The 15,884-nt window shown below is 32.9% G+C and overlaps 1 protein-coding gene across 1 annotated transcript; it reads right to left on the bottom strand.

Annotated features, from left to right (window-relative positions):
• Window positions 1-741: 741 nt before the first annotated feature.
• On the bottom strand, window positions 742-14,297 carry LOC145320115 (uncharacterized). Its single transcript, XM_080162556.1, has 14 exons — window positions 14,169-14,297; window positions 11,638-11,699; window positions 11,254-11,327; window positions 10,832-10,878; window positions 10,125-10,175; window positions 7,165-7,261; window positions 6,351-6,400; window positions 5,014-5,079; window positions 3,492-3,534; window positions 2,387-2,441; window positions 2,051-2,116; window positions 1,554-1,613; window positions 1,029-1,071; window positions 742-816 (listed from the first exon to the last, which is right to left on the bottom strand). The coding sequence occupies exons 1-14, from the start codon at window positions 14,229-14,231 to the stop codon at window positions 742-744; spliced, it is 852 nt and encodes a 283-aa protein (XP_080018682.1). The 5' UTR covers window positions 14,232-14,297.
• Between the last annotated feature and the right edge of the window lie 1,587 nt (window positions 14,298-15,884).

Genomic DNA, 15,884 nt, shown 5'->3' with positions numbered 1-15,884 from the left:
AGAAATTGCAGTTTTTATTTTCATTTTAAAGTATAGTCCTTTTATGGGGGAAGGGGTTTGGGGCTGAAGACAATAAGTGTATAATAATTAAAAGCGAAGCTTTTCCGTAATTTCTTAGGTCCGTACGTCCGACCGTACTTCCGTCCGTGACGGATAGCTTTTTTTTCGTTAATTTAGGCATGTTAGAATTGTCCTATCGATTTCAAACTTTGAATGGTGATTCCTTTAGTAGTTAGGTACGATTTAGAAAGCATAGCAACTCTATAATCATTACCATAATGTCCGTACGTTCATTTTAAACATGATGATTTTTTTACTTTTTTAACAACGAATTTTTATGTGATCTAATCATCCGATTGATCTGATTTTTGGTATATTGATTCCTAGGACACAAAGTATAATGTTGTAAACGAAGCAACTTTATAATCAAGTCCTAAAAATGTAAGTATGTCCATAAACATTATCCTGTATCAAGCAGTTTTTCAACAAATTTACTTACAATTTTTGTTTCGACTCTTGTACATTTATATTCTGATTATTCAGTTCTGACACTATACAAGTGTTAATGTCCGTTTGTCATACCGTTTCAGTGCTTTGCTTTTGTGGAAGTTATCATCCTTGTTTTTATATGATTAATAGATAATTTTCAAATACTTTTAAACCAATGAAAATGATAAACGATAAACTTCTTTAAAATCTAAATTTAGATTTGTTTGTACTCTGTTATTTTTATAATTACGTTTAAATGCTAAAAATATTTTCCTTTTCAATAGTCTTAGTATCTTCATCCAACATTTTAACAGATTGCCATGTAACCTAAAAATATTTTTAGTTTCATGGAAAATATCTTAAAAAGCAGAGCTTTTCTATAACAAGGGCCGGTCCATAAGTTCGTCTGTAACAAATAGTTCTTATCGTTAATTTAGGCATATTATAATTGTCATATCGCACTCAATCTTTGCATGGTGATTTCTGTAACAATAAGGTACAATTTAGTGAATCGCTGTGTACGCCACTGCACTGGTTACCTGCATTTGTATAACATCGTTCTTGTATATCTTGTATCCCATTCTATAAGAATTCAAATTTATAGGTCATTGTATCTCTATATGCATCTTTTAGGTCAGGATAATTTACAATGCATCTATTAAGTTACATCTAAAGTCTATCTATTTATATATATAAATCTATCTATCTATCTATCGGTGGCGTAAGACAGCATCCGCTCGTTGTCGGGAAGGTGATAGGTTTAAAACTTGTCCAGACACCGCACCATGTCTAAGACGTTAAATATTTCAGGTGTTGTTCATGATTAGTTAGAGCAGGGGAAATGCCCTAGCCCAAAACAGACGCAACGCATTACCCAGCACAGTTAGGACTTTTAGACAAAGGGTCTTGCAATCAAAGAGTTGGTTGTCTAATGGGTGTTACCTTACTTAATACCCTGGGCAATTGAGCGTTACACTGCAATTCCAAACGCAGAGCATGTTGAAGGTGACGTGGAGAGGAGACCCCAAGAGGTGAACATCTATATATCTATCTATATAAATTACCTGCCAGAAAGATCTAGCCATTGTCCTGGGTGATGAAGATATACTTTCAAATCTTCGTATCTGAGTAAAATTATATTTTTGTAAAATAGCGTGCTGAAAGTGGGTCTCATTCCCCCCTCTTCCCCAATAAAATGAGAGTTAGGTATTTTTCTTTGTTCATCCCCCCAAAAAACTACAAATATTTAAATTGAGATATTTATTGGACTGTTAGACAAGATATTATATTCGTGTTATCAGTAAAATAACAGTAAGTACATCCTTTCATTAAATACTGTTTAACCTATTTAACTTTGGTTTAGGGAAGGTTTTTAAATATAGTTGGGGAGGGTATTTTCACCTCCCAATAAAAGAAGACCCCCCCCCCTCATAAAGTTTTTTTTTAAATTTAATTTTTAAAGCTCAAATTGAAACTGAGGAGGGGTCGATATTTCCCCCTCCTAAAAGCCGCTAGGGGCGTATCCGTTAGTTATAAATTGTTAAGATCCTTTTAAACTTACCCATACATCTTGATGTAATATATTCCAAGTTGTCTCAATTCTTTTGCTGGAAAGAAAGAATGACACCTACAAGCAGATAAATTAAATCAGTACAATTAAAATTACAAACACACAGGGAAAGGTTTTAGATTTTTTATTTTTACCTTTCCTAACAGAAAAACTTTTTTTCATATTCTTATTTCCGAAAAACTATTCTTCTTTAAAACATTATATAGTTAAATAGCAAATACGCCGAATAAAAATTTTTTAGTAATGATATAGATTGTGTAGATAGAGAGACCCAAACATAAGACTTATGTGAAGAGAAGTTTTACTGTTCAAAATAAATTCCTTTACCTTCCAAAACTTCGATGATATTGGGGCGTCCAATCAGCTACTTCATCGCTTACACCTATAGTCATAATCATGTGGTCAAATATTTTTAAAATTTCTTTTGTTATATATTTATTTATTATAATTTTTAACATGCAAAACGAGTTCTATAAAGCTTGCACTCCCTTTAAAATTTTTATATTTATCATACTGATTTTTTTTACAACAAAACAAACAAAAAAGTATTAATAGGTAAATAGCTTCTAAATAATTGTTTGTAAATACATTAAAAACCCAGTACAGTTTTTTCTACTAAAAAAATTAAACAATTATGACTATTTATAAAATCATTAAATTCAAAGTCAATCATTCACTCTACCACATCATGAATAATTTCTTTTCATGGATAAACAAAAAAGAAAAGAGAGAGAAAGCGAAAGAATTAGAATCAAGAAAAAAGAAGTAAGGTTGAATAATGCAAGAGAAAGAAAGAAAAAGAAAACAAGAGAAACAATGCAATAGAAAAAAAGTGGAAGAAAGAGGAGGAAGGGGAAAGGAAGAGAAAATGAAAGAAAGAACGCGAAAGAAAAAAGAAAGAAATAGAAAAAAGTTGTTAAAATAATATTAGAAAGAAAACATTTTAAACAAAGAAATAGGAGAAAAAAAGAAATAAAAAGAAAGATATAAAAAAGAAAGCAAGAGAAACAATGCAATAAGCCATACAGAAAGATCATGTATCGTATAGTTTTACAGAAAAGAAAACTGGTTTAAATATCATAAAAATTTATACCAGTTTTGTTCACATTTTTAATGCAAATAATGATTATTATAGTTTTGTCTTTATTTACCTATCTCTGATATAACTTGACTGTACCAGAGAGAGAGAGAGGGGACAATCAGCTGTTTACTAGTCCCCAAAGTTTTATAATAACGTTTTCTTATTCGTTGGCTTTACAACTTTGGAGGCTTTAGTGAATTTTGATTGGTTGGATCATTAAGTTGGGTCTTCAAAAAATTCTACCAATAATTTTAATCTACCGAATGTGTAGATTTGTGTGTCATTTGGGATGTACATCGAAAAATCAGTCATTGTCTTATCCCTTTAGATTCCTGTGATTGTACCATATACCTGGATTAGCATAGAAATTGTAATTATCCTCCGCATTACTCCTACATACAGTTAATTTATCAATAGCTTAGTAATCATACCATTATTAGACTTGTTTTTAAACCGAAGCTTTTCTATAATTATAATCGGTCCTTCCTTACGTCTTTCCGTCACGGACAGTTAACTATTTTCTTTAATTCAAACATGTTAGAATTGTACTATTGATAATATTTAAACTTTGCATGATGATGTTTATAACAATTAGGTACGATTTAGGAAGCAAAGCAACTCTATAACTGTTACTAGAAAGTCCTTACGTCCTTTTAAAACGTGCTGATTTTTTACTTTTAAAAAAAAACAAAGTTTTGTTTGTTATTATTATTATATTCATCTGATTTTTAGAATACTAATTGCTATTACCATTTAAGGAACACTACTATAAGAGATGCATCTCTATAATCAAGCCCTAAAAATGTTCTTAAACACTAAACAGTATTCTGTATTTTGCAACAAATTTACTTACAAAATTGTTTAGACTTATGCATTAATATTCAGCTTATTCAGTTCTGACACTATAAAAGTTTTAATGTACGTTTGTTTACCATTTCAGGGCTATCGTTTTCATGGATGTTGTCATTTAATGATGTACTTAAAAAGTCAATTGACTTGATTAATAGACTTAAATAGACTTTAGATTGAGTTTTAACCTACAATGTGTGTTTTATAAAGCTTACTCTCCCTAACTGTGTATTATGTAACTTTATAATTATGGAACTATGTATGGTGATGTCTTATTGAATACTAGCGGCTTCGCCCCTAGAGGTATTGGAAAGTCCCCATGCTATATAGAATCGTTCATTCGTAATAAAAAAACGAGAAAAAACAAATTAAGGGGGGGGGGGGTATTTTTCGCGGAGGCTTCGCCCCATAGTGCGTTGGGGGTTCCCCCACCCCGCTTATTTGTTTTTGTTTACAAAACGAAAAGAAAAAAAGCTTAAATCACAACAGGACCAGTAGATATATATTCCCTAAAGAGTAAAACTCAAGTGGTTTAGTGGTTTCTGAGATCTAAGCTTCAGACAGGTGGACAGACAGACATCAATCTACTTTGAATTATTTGTGCTTTTAAGCATAATTTGACATTACCCGATTTTGATATAGAATAATCAATAATTATTTAGTTTGTTTATTCCTATCATAGACGTCCAAGGAGGGGGGGGGGTAATGGGGCGATCACCCCCCCCCCCCCCCCATTTAAAATTTACCCCTACCCTGGGGGTGCCGTATTCACTCCCAACCATTTAACCCCCCCCCCAAGTAAATTTTACCGCCGGGGTAAAAAAAAATTTTTTGGGGGGGGGGTAAAAAAATTTGCGGCGCGCGTCGCGCGCCATTTTACCTCCCCCCAAAGCGAATTATCACCCCCTTAAAAAAATTTTACCCCCCCCCAAAAAAAAAAAATTGGACGTCTATGATTCCTATGACGATTAAATTTTTTATATAAAAAAGGGAAAAGTTGAATATTTTACTATTGACAATTCCTTATTGTTCTTATACGCAGTGACTTGATAATATCTGCAGCTGAGTAGGTAGCTTCATCAAATAGTTCCTTAACATAATTATATTTGATAATATCTGTAGCTGTATAGGTAGCTTCATCAAATAGTTCCTTAACATAATTATATTTGATAATATCTGTAGCTGTATAGGTAGCTTCATCAAATAGTTCCTTAACATAATTATATTTGATAATATCTGCAGCTGTATAGGTAGCTTCATCAAATAGTTCCTTAACATAATTATATTTGATAATATCTGTAGCTGTATAGGTAGCTTCATCAAATAGTTCCTTAACATAATTATATTTGATAATATCTGTAGCTGTATAGGTAGCTTCATCAAATAGTTCCTTAACATAATTATATTTGATAATATCTGTAGCTGTATAGGTAGCTTCATCAAATAGTTCCTTAACATAATTATATTTGATAATATCTGTAGCTGTATAGGTAGCTTCATCAAATAGTTCCTTAACATAATTATATTTGATAATATCTGTTGCTGTATAGGTAGCTTCATCAAATAGTTCCTTAACATAATTATATTTGATAATATCTGTTGCTGTATAGGTAGCTTCATCAAATAGTTCCTTAACATAATTATATTTGATAATATCTGTTGCTGTATAGGTAGCTTCATCAAATAGTTCCTTAACATAATTATATTTGATAATATCTGTTGCTGTATAGGTAGCTTCATCAAATAGTTCCTTAACATAATTATATTTGATAATATCTGTAGCTGTATAGGTAGCTTCATCAAATAGTTCCTTAACATAATTATATTTGATAATATCTGTTGCTGTATAGGTAGCTTCATCAAATAGTTCCTTAACATAATCAAATTATATCGTACAAAAAATTGATGTCAAAAAAATTCTCAAGTTTTTAAAAGACATGGGGAATTTCTAATAACAATTATAAACTTTAAATCATAACTGTTATGGGGATCCTCATGGAAAGTTTAAAATTATTAGGACAATTCTAGCTTAAATCAACGATAAAAGCTATCCGTTACTTACGGATGGATGTACTGACGTTCAGACCCTAATTATAGAAAAGCTAAGGATTAAGGAAAAGTAATAGTTATTTATGGTATCGTATTATAGACAGCTTTCTGTGGATATTAGAATGAAAAAATAAAAGATTAAAACCAGATTTGTTAGCCCTGAGGGGATAAAGGCCCGGGCTAACAAAATTTAATATTCGTGGAAAACTTTTTATATCTTTATGCTTTACATGGTTTTTAAGTATGGATAAGAACCAGTTCTAATTCAGCGAATATTAATTGGTTTTGAAGCCATACTGGAAATATTATTACCTGAGGAGTAACTGAGGTGTCGTTGGATTGCCAGGTATGATTTCCTCTATCTAAAATAAAATTTAAATGTAAAGAATCTCTCCAACCGCTGAATCATTATAGTTTCCTCTTACAGTGTAGCTTGTATTAGATATTGGGAATGTTTATAACTATTTTGGGGAATGGTACCACAACCCTCACGAAAAAATTCGAGAAAAAGACATCCCTCCCCCCCCCCCCTTACAATGTTTTGTACATTTTCATTTAAAAACTAAAATTGAAAGTGAGGAGGGGCTCGACTCACTTCCGATCCCCCACATCAAGTGCCCGTATAGTCCTATAGGAGCGAAGCCGCTAGTTTAAATTACAGCAACAACTTAAATCACTGAGTAGGGTAGTTCAGTAAAGATTTTAAAAATTTTTCTAAAAATGAAACTTATGACTTGATTGATGTTGACTGTTTTTTTAGGACAAATTTCTGTTAGGACGGTGGAGATATCCGACCCCCCTCAACAACAAAAATAAATGCACATTTTTCCTGTACCTATATAGAGCTTCACTCTACAGGAGAACTTTAGCGGTTTGCAAATCTGTAAGCTACAGACAGATAAACAGGCAGAATTCTTATTACTTTTACTTATAGAATACTGATTTTAATGCCACAGGTAATAAAATTTAAATTAATTGTGCAGGTTTTATATTTCCCAGAAGAATTTTGGATGTCCGCCAGGCAGGTACACGTGATATATTATTTTTTGTATCTAAATTGTAAACTTCCCTTCCAGCTACTTAGAATGTGGTCATCCTTGTTTTATATAAAGAAAAGAAATAATACTTCTATAGTCGCCCTCTTTTATAAATCCATGTTGATAAAGAACATTCTCTTTGAATCCACCACCCTCAATACAGACAGTAATCTCGGGAAATTCAGCCTAAATATATATATATAAGCGGTTTCGCCCTTAGCCTCTAGGGGCTTTGCCCAAAGAGGTAATTTAAAAAAAAACTAACTTTCCCATACACAAAAAAATGGAGGGGGATTTTTTTGTTTTTTGAGGGGTTGGGGGTGTCCCATCCCCCAAGAAAATAGCTTAAAACCATTACAGGACCAATATGTATATACCCTGAAGAGTATAATCCAATCGGTTTAGTGGTTACTGTGATCTTAAGCTTCAGACAGACGGACAGACATCATTCTACTTTGTATTATAGATATATTTATAAAACAAAGTAATAAGATGTTTGTCTGTGTGTCCGATTAAAGCAAAAGATCTCTGCTACAACTTGGGATTGAATTTTGCTTTTCAGGGTTATCATTGTATTTTTTTTCTTTTTGAAGATTTTTTTATTATGCTAAGAACATTGCTATTGTACTCTTTTATGCAAAACTAGCGGCTATGCCCCTAGAGGCCTCTTATTATGAGCATTTGAGAAGGGGGGATGTGAATTCGATTACCCAACTCTTTTTTTTAGAATTTTTTAAATCGTAGTTTTTTGATTTTCGTTTTTCAAAAAAAATATAGTTTTTTTCTAGGGGCGATTTCTCTTTCGAGGGTGGCGGTTAGGGCGGGTTCATATCGGAATTAGACAAAGAGGGGATATGCAACAGATAAAATTAACCTTTAAAACATTTATGACCGAAAAAGAATTTTAAAAAATTGAGTTTTCGAACGCGACCACTAAAAAATTTATTTGATTACTTATTAATATGCAAAGACGACATTCAAATTATTTTTTGAACCAGACATTCAATTGTATTGCTATTTGTAAATGGGAGTCAAAAATTTATTGAATCAGAACCATGGCTTCATGGTGCTCCCTGGAAAGGCCTCGAGGAGCTGAATCAGGAACTTTTGTCCGTTTCAAAATATCTTGTTCCTAGCCTTAAAAATCACTAAAAAACACATTTTTTTAAGGTTTATTGAGAATTGTCTAATTTATAGAGTTTTTTTAGATTTTCTCAGGCTAGGAACGAGATATTTTGAAACAGTCAATGCCTTTCCTGGGAGCACCATGAAGCCATAGTTCTGATTCAATAAATTTTTGACTCCCATTTACAAATAGCAATACAATTGAATGTCTGGTCGTCAGTGGTTTTAAGACTTAGGATAAATTTTAAATCATCCAGAGGTGTATTATACTCATACAAATCATTTGCAGATCCCCGCTTTGGCCTCAGAAAAAAATGTCCAAAATCGACCCACCCTAGTGGCGGTACCCTCAACCAAAATAGTTATAAAACTTCCCGGGACCTATGAAAAGATACCCTGTAAAGGAGAACCATGTCGGTTCAGTGGTTCAGCAAGATCCTTCGGAACAGACAAATAGACAGACAAACATTCTGTTATTTTATTATAAGGATAATTAGGGCTTTGGGTTCACAGTTCAAGGACGTCCAAGCTTATAGTTTTTTGGCAAGGGGGTAAAAAAGCTATAAAAAGGTGTTGATTCAAATTTAGGGGAGACGGTAAAATGGTGTCCACTTAAAAAAATGTTTTGGAGGGCTCTTAGACACCCCTAACTTGGGGGTTAAAGTTTATAAATCAAAATTTTCGGGGGGGACTTGAACCCTTGTACTTCCTTTATGGGTAACTGTACTGAAAGTAATTTTAAGTGTTTCACTTGCTTTTATCCTTTTTACAGTTCTTGATTAATTATTTTTCATACATGTTATATTTTGTAGTGTAAACTGGAATAGTAATACAATGACAACAAAAATCTATCAAAATCAAAATATATGAATAGAATAGAAACAAAGTAGTTAATGTCTTTTTGAATAGAGCAAAGCATTTGATAATTTATCATAATTTGTGTACGCAATACTTTGAATAAAGATAAATATAATTATAAATAAAATTTTAACTATTCTCATAGATATATTAACACACAATCCGCGACTCTAGCATAACAAATTCCATTCGTTGGTTTAACAGTGATAGGTTCCAATCTTGGCTCAACATCGAGCAATAACTAAAGACGTTCAAAATGGTTCCTTCTGCTGCTATGTCGGATGTGCAGGGGGATACCTTGGCCCAAAACAGACGTAACCCATTACCATGCCCAGGCATAAAGCGCGTGCAATTAAAGGCTCTGTTATCCTAATGGCGTTTGACCGTATAATCATGAACTTCATTATCAAGATTTATTTCATAGATATACCAAAATAAGATTTTGTAATGCATTCCCTCCTGTTTAGGTTTTCCCTTTTTTCTCCCTTTTTTTCTAAATCTTTTTGTCTTTTTAGTAGCGAAGCTACTTCACAACTAACTAGCGGATTCGCCCCTAGCCTCTAGAGGCTTAACCCAAAGAGGTAATGGGAATTCCCCCTCCTTGACAAAATTTTTGCCACCCCCTTTTTTAATTTGATTTGAAAAATTAAAAAAAAAATAGCTTAGAAACATCACAGGACCAGTAGTTATATTCCCTGAAGAGAAGAGCCCAATCGGTTCAATGGTTACTGAAATCGTAAGCTTCAGACAGACTGTTTTAGTTGTGTTGGGTAACGATCTTTTAGTGACGGACGTACAGACACTAATGAAATTACTAAATTGAGGATGCTGTCTGAAATGGTGCAAAAAATGGGGACAAATTTCAAATTGTTTTGGCGTGTGACGTCATACCCCCATCTCTTTTCTAGGGGGTTTCTTTCCTCCTTCCCTTTTCTTTTCCCTCACTTGTGACGTAAATAAACAGCCCCGTCAAATCAATTTGAAATTTGTCCCCATTTTTTGCACCATTTTAGACAGCATCTAAATTGAGTTATAGAGAAGCTACGGTACTATAAAAAAAACTTACATCATTTTGATCTGAGATTCTGCTTGAAATAAATGTCGGCTCAGCAAAATACTAAAAGTAAAAAATTTAAAATAGATTTCAAGATAATAAATCAACATACAATATACATTATACATACATGTATTTTATACTTTTATGCTTTCCCTCAAAGAGCATAGCAAGCCCAGAACCCCCCCCCCCCCTCTATCTTGTTTGAAAATGAATGGAATATAAGGAACCTTAATCGTACAAAAATTAACCCTTATTCCCTTATTTTGAATTTATTTAAAAACAAAATAAAGTGGGTTCTGTACTCGCTAGACACTTTGTGGTAAACTGTATATTGTTCTATTTATTAGGATCTTATTGTGTCCTTAATCAGCTAAATTCCTTTTTTTCAGAGAGAGAGAGGGGACAATGGGCTATTTATTACACTAGTCCCCAAAGTTTTATAATAACGTTTTCTTATTTGTTAGCTTCACAACTTTGGGGACTTTAATGAATTTTGATTGGTTTGATCATTAAGTTAAGTGTTCAAACGTTTCAACCACTAATTTTAACCTACAGAAATGGTAATTTTGTATATCAGCATTGGGGATGTACATCAATTCATCGGCCATTGTCTTATCCCTTTAGATCCCTGCTTTTATTCCTTTCAACCTATGACATTTTTTCACGGCCAAAAGCCGGTTTGCACCCAGTTGAAAATATATGTAAATTAATTTTACCTTTGAAATACAATGATAGACTTGTATAACAGTTATCAACAACAGTACTGCAAAACAATAATATAGATATGTAATTGAAATATGTTTATTATATAATAAACGTGTTACTCAATATACACTTTTTCGATATTAATTCTTCTGCTGACCTAAAAAATTTCTTTAGGAGCCTAGAAATGTATGTACAAAATTTTATCTCTCTATCTCTACTGGCTAACTAGCCTGGCCTCTAAAAAATAAACAGATAAGAGGTAGCACGGCGGTTTTAACAATTTCTCAGCAATGGGTCAGGTCGAGCATTCAGCTGATTTTAAATAATTGTAAATTTCCCTGGGCCTTACAAGCAGCTGACGCACGGCTGCCGAACCCTGGTATTTAGCTATCCTTTAAATAGTACTTGTCCGTACTGTACCTTAACAACTTACCTGAGAGGAAAAGGCCGTACTGAGCAGATTTCAGGAAGGATAGATGGTTAATTCTACTCCTATACTGTCTTTCTCTAAAACAAAATTTGGAATTACAATTCATAAAAATTTTATTGAAAATTAAAGTTTTTGAGCCATCGTCTGATTTTTAACGTAAAGCTTTTCTATCTGTAGGATAAGTCTGTAGGCCTGCCTCTCCAACTCTGGTAGAAATTATGGAAGCGTAGATCCTTATCATTTTACAACTGTAATAAGTTCAGGGTTTACATTAAAAAAACAAAAGTCACAATGTGGTTAAATGGATGGGAAATTAGATATCGAGCTTCATACATACATACAGACTTATAGATTAGCTTGACTTTCGTAAACCTGCAGTTCCAATACCTTTCAGGAGACAAGGGTTCTCCTACCATGTTGGAGAAGTCAAAAATCTTTCCGCTCTTGCACTAAAACAAGAACAATCATGGATGCTTTTTCAGAAATGGCCGGTTTAGCACACCCTAACCCTGCGGTGCCATAACCTTTCCGAGTAACCTTTTTGGATTTCCAAGTAACCTTTATAACCAAACCTAACCTGACATAAAGTAATGAACAAACATTTTTTTCAAGCGGTAGGTTATCAGTAAACGGCACTGGTTGTGAAAGCGCCCAATTATACAGAGCTGCAAATATTCTGACATCGTAATTGGACGGCATGAAAATATACATCTGTCCGTCTGTCTGTCTGAAGATCTCAGTAACCACTGAACCGATTGGGCTCTGCTCCTTAGGGAATATACCTACTGGTCCTGTGATTGTTTTTAAGCTATTTTCTTTCGGGGTGGTACACCCCCAACCCTCAAAAATGAAAAATAAACTGACAAAGAAATGATAGTTCATTAAAAAATTTAAATATAATAGAGGGTATATCCTATCTAATCACCGAAAAATCTTTACATTTTTAACAGCTGAATTCTTAATTGAATCTGAACTATTATTCATTCTAATTCACTTTCTGAAAATTAATCCGTACGTCCGTAACGGATAGCTCTTTTCGTTATTATAGGCATGTTAGAATTGTCCTATCGATTTCAATCTTTGCATGATGATTCCTATAGCAGTTAGGTAAAAGTTAGAAAGCAAAGTAACTCTATAACCGGTACCAGATAGACCGTGCTTCATTTTAAACAATTTGATTTTCAAATTTTTAACAACAAATTTTTATGTGATAAAATTAAATTATAAGATTGCTCTGATTTTTGAAATACTGATTCCTAGGACAACAAAGTACATTATCTCAATTGTTAAGTCCTAAAAATGTAAGTATGTCCTTCAAAACAATATCCTGTATTTAAGCAGTTTTTCAACAGATTTACTTACAATTTTGTTTCCTTCGACTTTTATACGTTTATATTCTGATTATTCAGTTCTGTTCGTTTGTCCTACCGTTTCACAGCTTCGCTTTTATGGATGTTGTCATCCTTGTTAGAACTTGAATTCAGAGAATACAGAGAACTTTGTTGATCTATAATACAAAGTAGAATGATGTCTGTCCCTTAAGATCTCGGTAACCACTGAACCGATTGGATTGTACTCTTAAGTGGATATACCTACTGGTCCTGTGGTGGTCTAGGCTATTTTTTTGGGGTGGGACACCCCCCCCCTCCCCGAAAAAAAACAAAAAAATCCCCCTACCATTTTTTTATGCAGTTATTTTATTTAGGCAGTAATTTTAAAATATGTGGCAGCAGAGGAAATACTTAATTTTTTTTTTAATTACCTCTTGGGGCAAAGCCCCTAGCGGCTAGGGGTGAAGCCGCTAGTAAATATATAGGTTGATAATGTTTTAAATGGATGTACGGACTTACTGGTAACGATTAAAAAGTTGTAACGTTTTCTTGATTGTACCTAACCGTTATAGGAATCATCATGCAACGTTAAAAATCGACATCGCAATTCTAACCTGCATATATATTGCGATAAGGGCTATCCGTTACGAACGTACTGATGAAAAGACCCTAATTCCCTAATTATAGAAAAGCTTCGCTTTAGAAAAAAAGTTAAAATTTGACCAAAAAAAGTATTATTGAGTACTATAAAGTTTAGTTGGAACTGGTAAGTATTCAAAGTCAGTAATACAAGGTAATAAACAGGGAGGGAGGGGACATTACACTGTTAATTTCAATAGTACCCAAAGTTTTATAAACACAACTTCTGCTTGGTTGGCTATAAGACTTTTTTACTTATACTTTTGGTTTCAGGGGTAATTATGATTATCAAAATTGTGGATGTAATTAAATTTATTGTCTTGTCCCACTAGATTCCTGGTAATACTAATAATTCTAATTTTACCTCATTAATTATTTATATTTACAGTTTATTGTTCAATTTTCATCATTATCTATCTATCTATCTATCTATCTATCTATCTATCTATCTATCTATCTATCTATCTATCTATCTATCTATCTATCTATCTATCTATCTATCTATCTATCTATCTATCTATCTATCTATCTATCTATCTATCTATCTATCTATCTATCTATCTATCTATCTATCTATCTATCTATCTATCTATCTATCTATCTATCTATCTATCTATCTATCTATCTATCTATCTATCTATCTATCTATCTATCTATCTATCTATCTATCTATCTATCTATCTATCTATCTATCTATCTATCTATCTATCTATCTATCTATCTATCTATCTATCTATCTATCTATCTATCTATCTATCTATCTATCTATCTATCTATCTATCTATCTATCTATCTATCTATCTATCTATCTATCTGTCTATCTATCTATATCTATCTATCTATCTATCTATCTATCTATCTATCTATCTATCTATCTATCTATCTTTCTATCTATCTATCTATCTATCTATCTATCTATATATATATCTATCTATCTATTTTATTTACCTTTTCAATGAAAGATATGTTTTGAAATCTTTCCCTTGCAGATGTTTGTTCTGTGGGCAACATTCTTACATCTAGAACTGATATTTTTTGGTTCCTAGGACTAATACAAAGCTTTACTGCAAATTGCTGGTTGAGCATTGATAAAAAAAGGGTAGGAGTTTTTTCCCCTATGCCTAGCCCCTGTGGGGGACTTTACCCCTCCAGATACCTGTGTATTAGTAAAAGCGCTGATATTTACTCAATAATTTATTTGAAAGTATTAAAACGTTTGTTTTTGTGTTTTTTTGGTTACTCTTCCCCAAAATAGATATAAACTATTTTTGTACCTATGAGAAGTTTGATTGTAAAGGGGAACCATATTGGACCAGTAGTACAAACACAAAGACAGCCCAACATCCTGCTGCTTTTATAGAAGGAATAGAAACAAACACAAATATCTGACCGTGGCAATGTCTCTGAATAGAATGACATAGTTGTTAGTTTTGGAAAACAATATATAAACATTGCAATATCAATTATACAACATACATATTAAAATAGGTATAGAAAATATAGATACATACTCTCTAAATCTGCCAATAGGAAAACAGTGGAGCAACAGTTCGGCCATATTATTGGTTAGAAAGTGTACAGATTTAGATATTTATTTTTTCGCTGCTTTCGCATAATAAGTCAGCTATGAATAGTCAATTGCCTAGGAATAAGCTTGATTAAAATGTATATCATCAACAAATTTTCTCTCGATATTATTGGAATGAATCGTTAATAACTAGAGATAAACAAAAGAGGTTCGTCTTCTTGGAATCCCTTTTTAAGTTGTCGAATTATAGTGCCTAAGAGAAAATGACGTCATATAATACTAATAACCAAAGATAGCCTAGTATTCATTTATATTGATCAATAGTAAAATATACAATGGCCTGTTTTTCGTCATTTGGTCATTTTTTATTAAGCACTATAAGTTGCTTCACCTTAGTGCCTTATTCTTAGTGCCTACCGATTCTTATTTACCAGGGAGGGATGTGGCAATGGTGGTTCAATTAATTTACGCCCCTCTTTCTTTCCACTTATAATTATTTCCTATGGTTGGAAAATTATTGAACTTTGGTAGTAAAATAATTTATCATTGGCCCATCCCTCCATCACTGTATATCAATATATTGTGCATGTAATTAATCTTTCAATTAAATCTAATATGTAGTTTTAAAATTAATTTGAATTACCCATATCTTAGTGGAAGTAAAAGCACAAGATTGAAAACATCCATAAAAGCGAAGCTATAATATCTAAAGGACAGAAAAAACAAACAAAAAATACTATTTTAGAGTGTCAGTACTTAATAAACAAAACATTCATTTCTAAGTCGAAACGAAAGTGTACATATTTTTTGTAGCAAAATTACGTAAATATGGTAAGCCGAACGTTTCAGCTCACAGGGTTGCGAGTTCGAGTTCAACGAGCCTTAGCCTTGAATTATTCTACCAAAACAAACTAGCAGGATTTAGTCATACAGAAATTATATATTTAACTGAATAATATTTACAATGAATGTTTACTATATATATACAACAGATTATAACAATGGTTAGGTTTGAAGGGGGTGTGGGACGCAAGGGCTTAGCTCCCGGCGGTAGACAGGCTGTGGGGGCAGCGGTGGTAAAAGGGGAGGCAGCGCCTCCCGGTTGTATAATCGCGTGAGGGGCGCGTGATAGCTGC

The sequence above is a fragment of the Acartia tonsa genome, chromosome 5 (genome assembly GCF_053477335.1).
Source record: "Acartia tonsa isolate MP-2025a chromosome 5, ASM5347733v1, whole genome shotgun sequence".
In the NCBI taxonomy this organism is placed as follows: domain Eukaryota; kingdom Metazoa; phylum Arthropoda; class Copepoda; order Calanoida; family Acartiidae; genus Acartia; species Acartia tonsa.
Note: the sequence above shows the minus strand (reverse complement) of the source record. Positions and strands in the feature narration are given on the sequence as shown.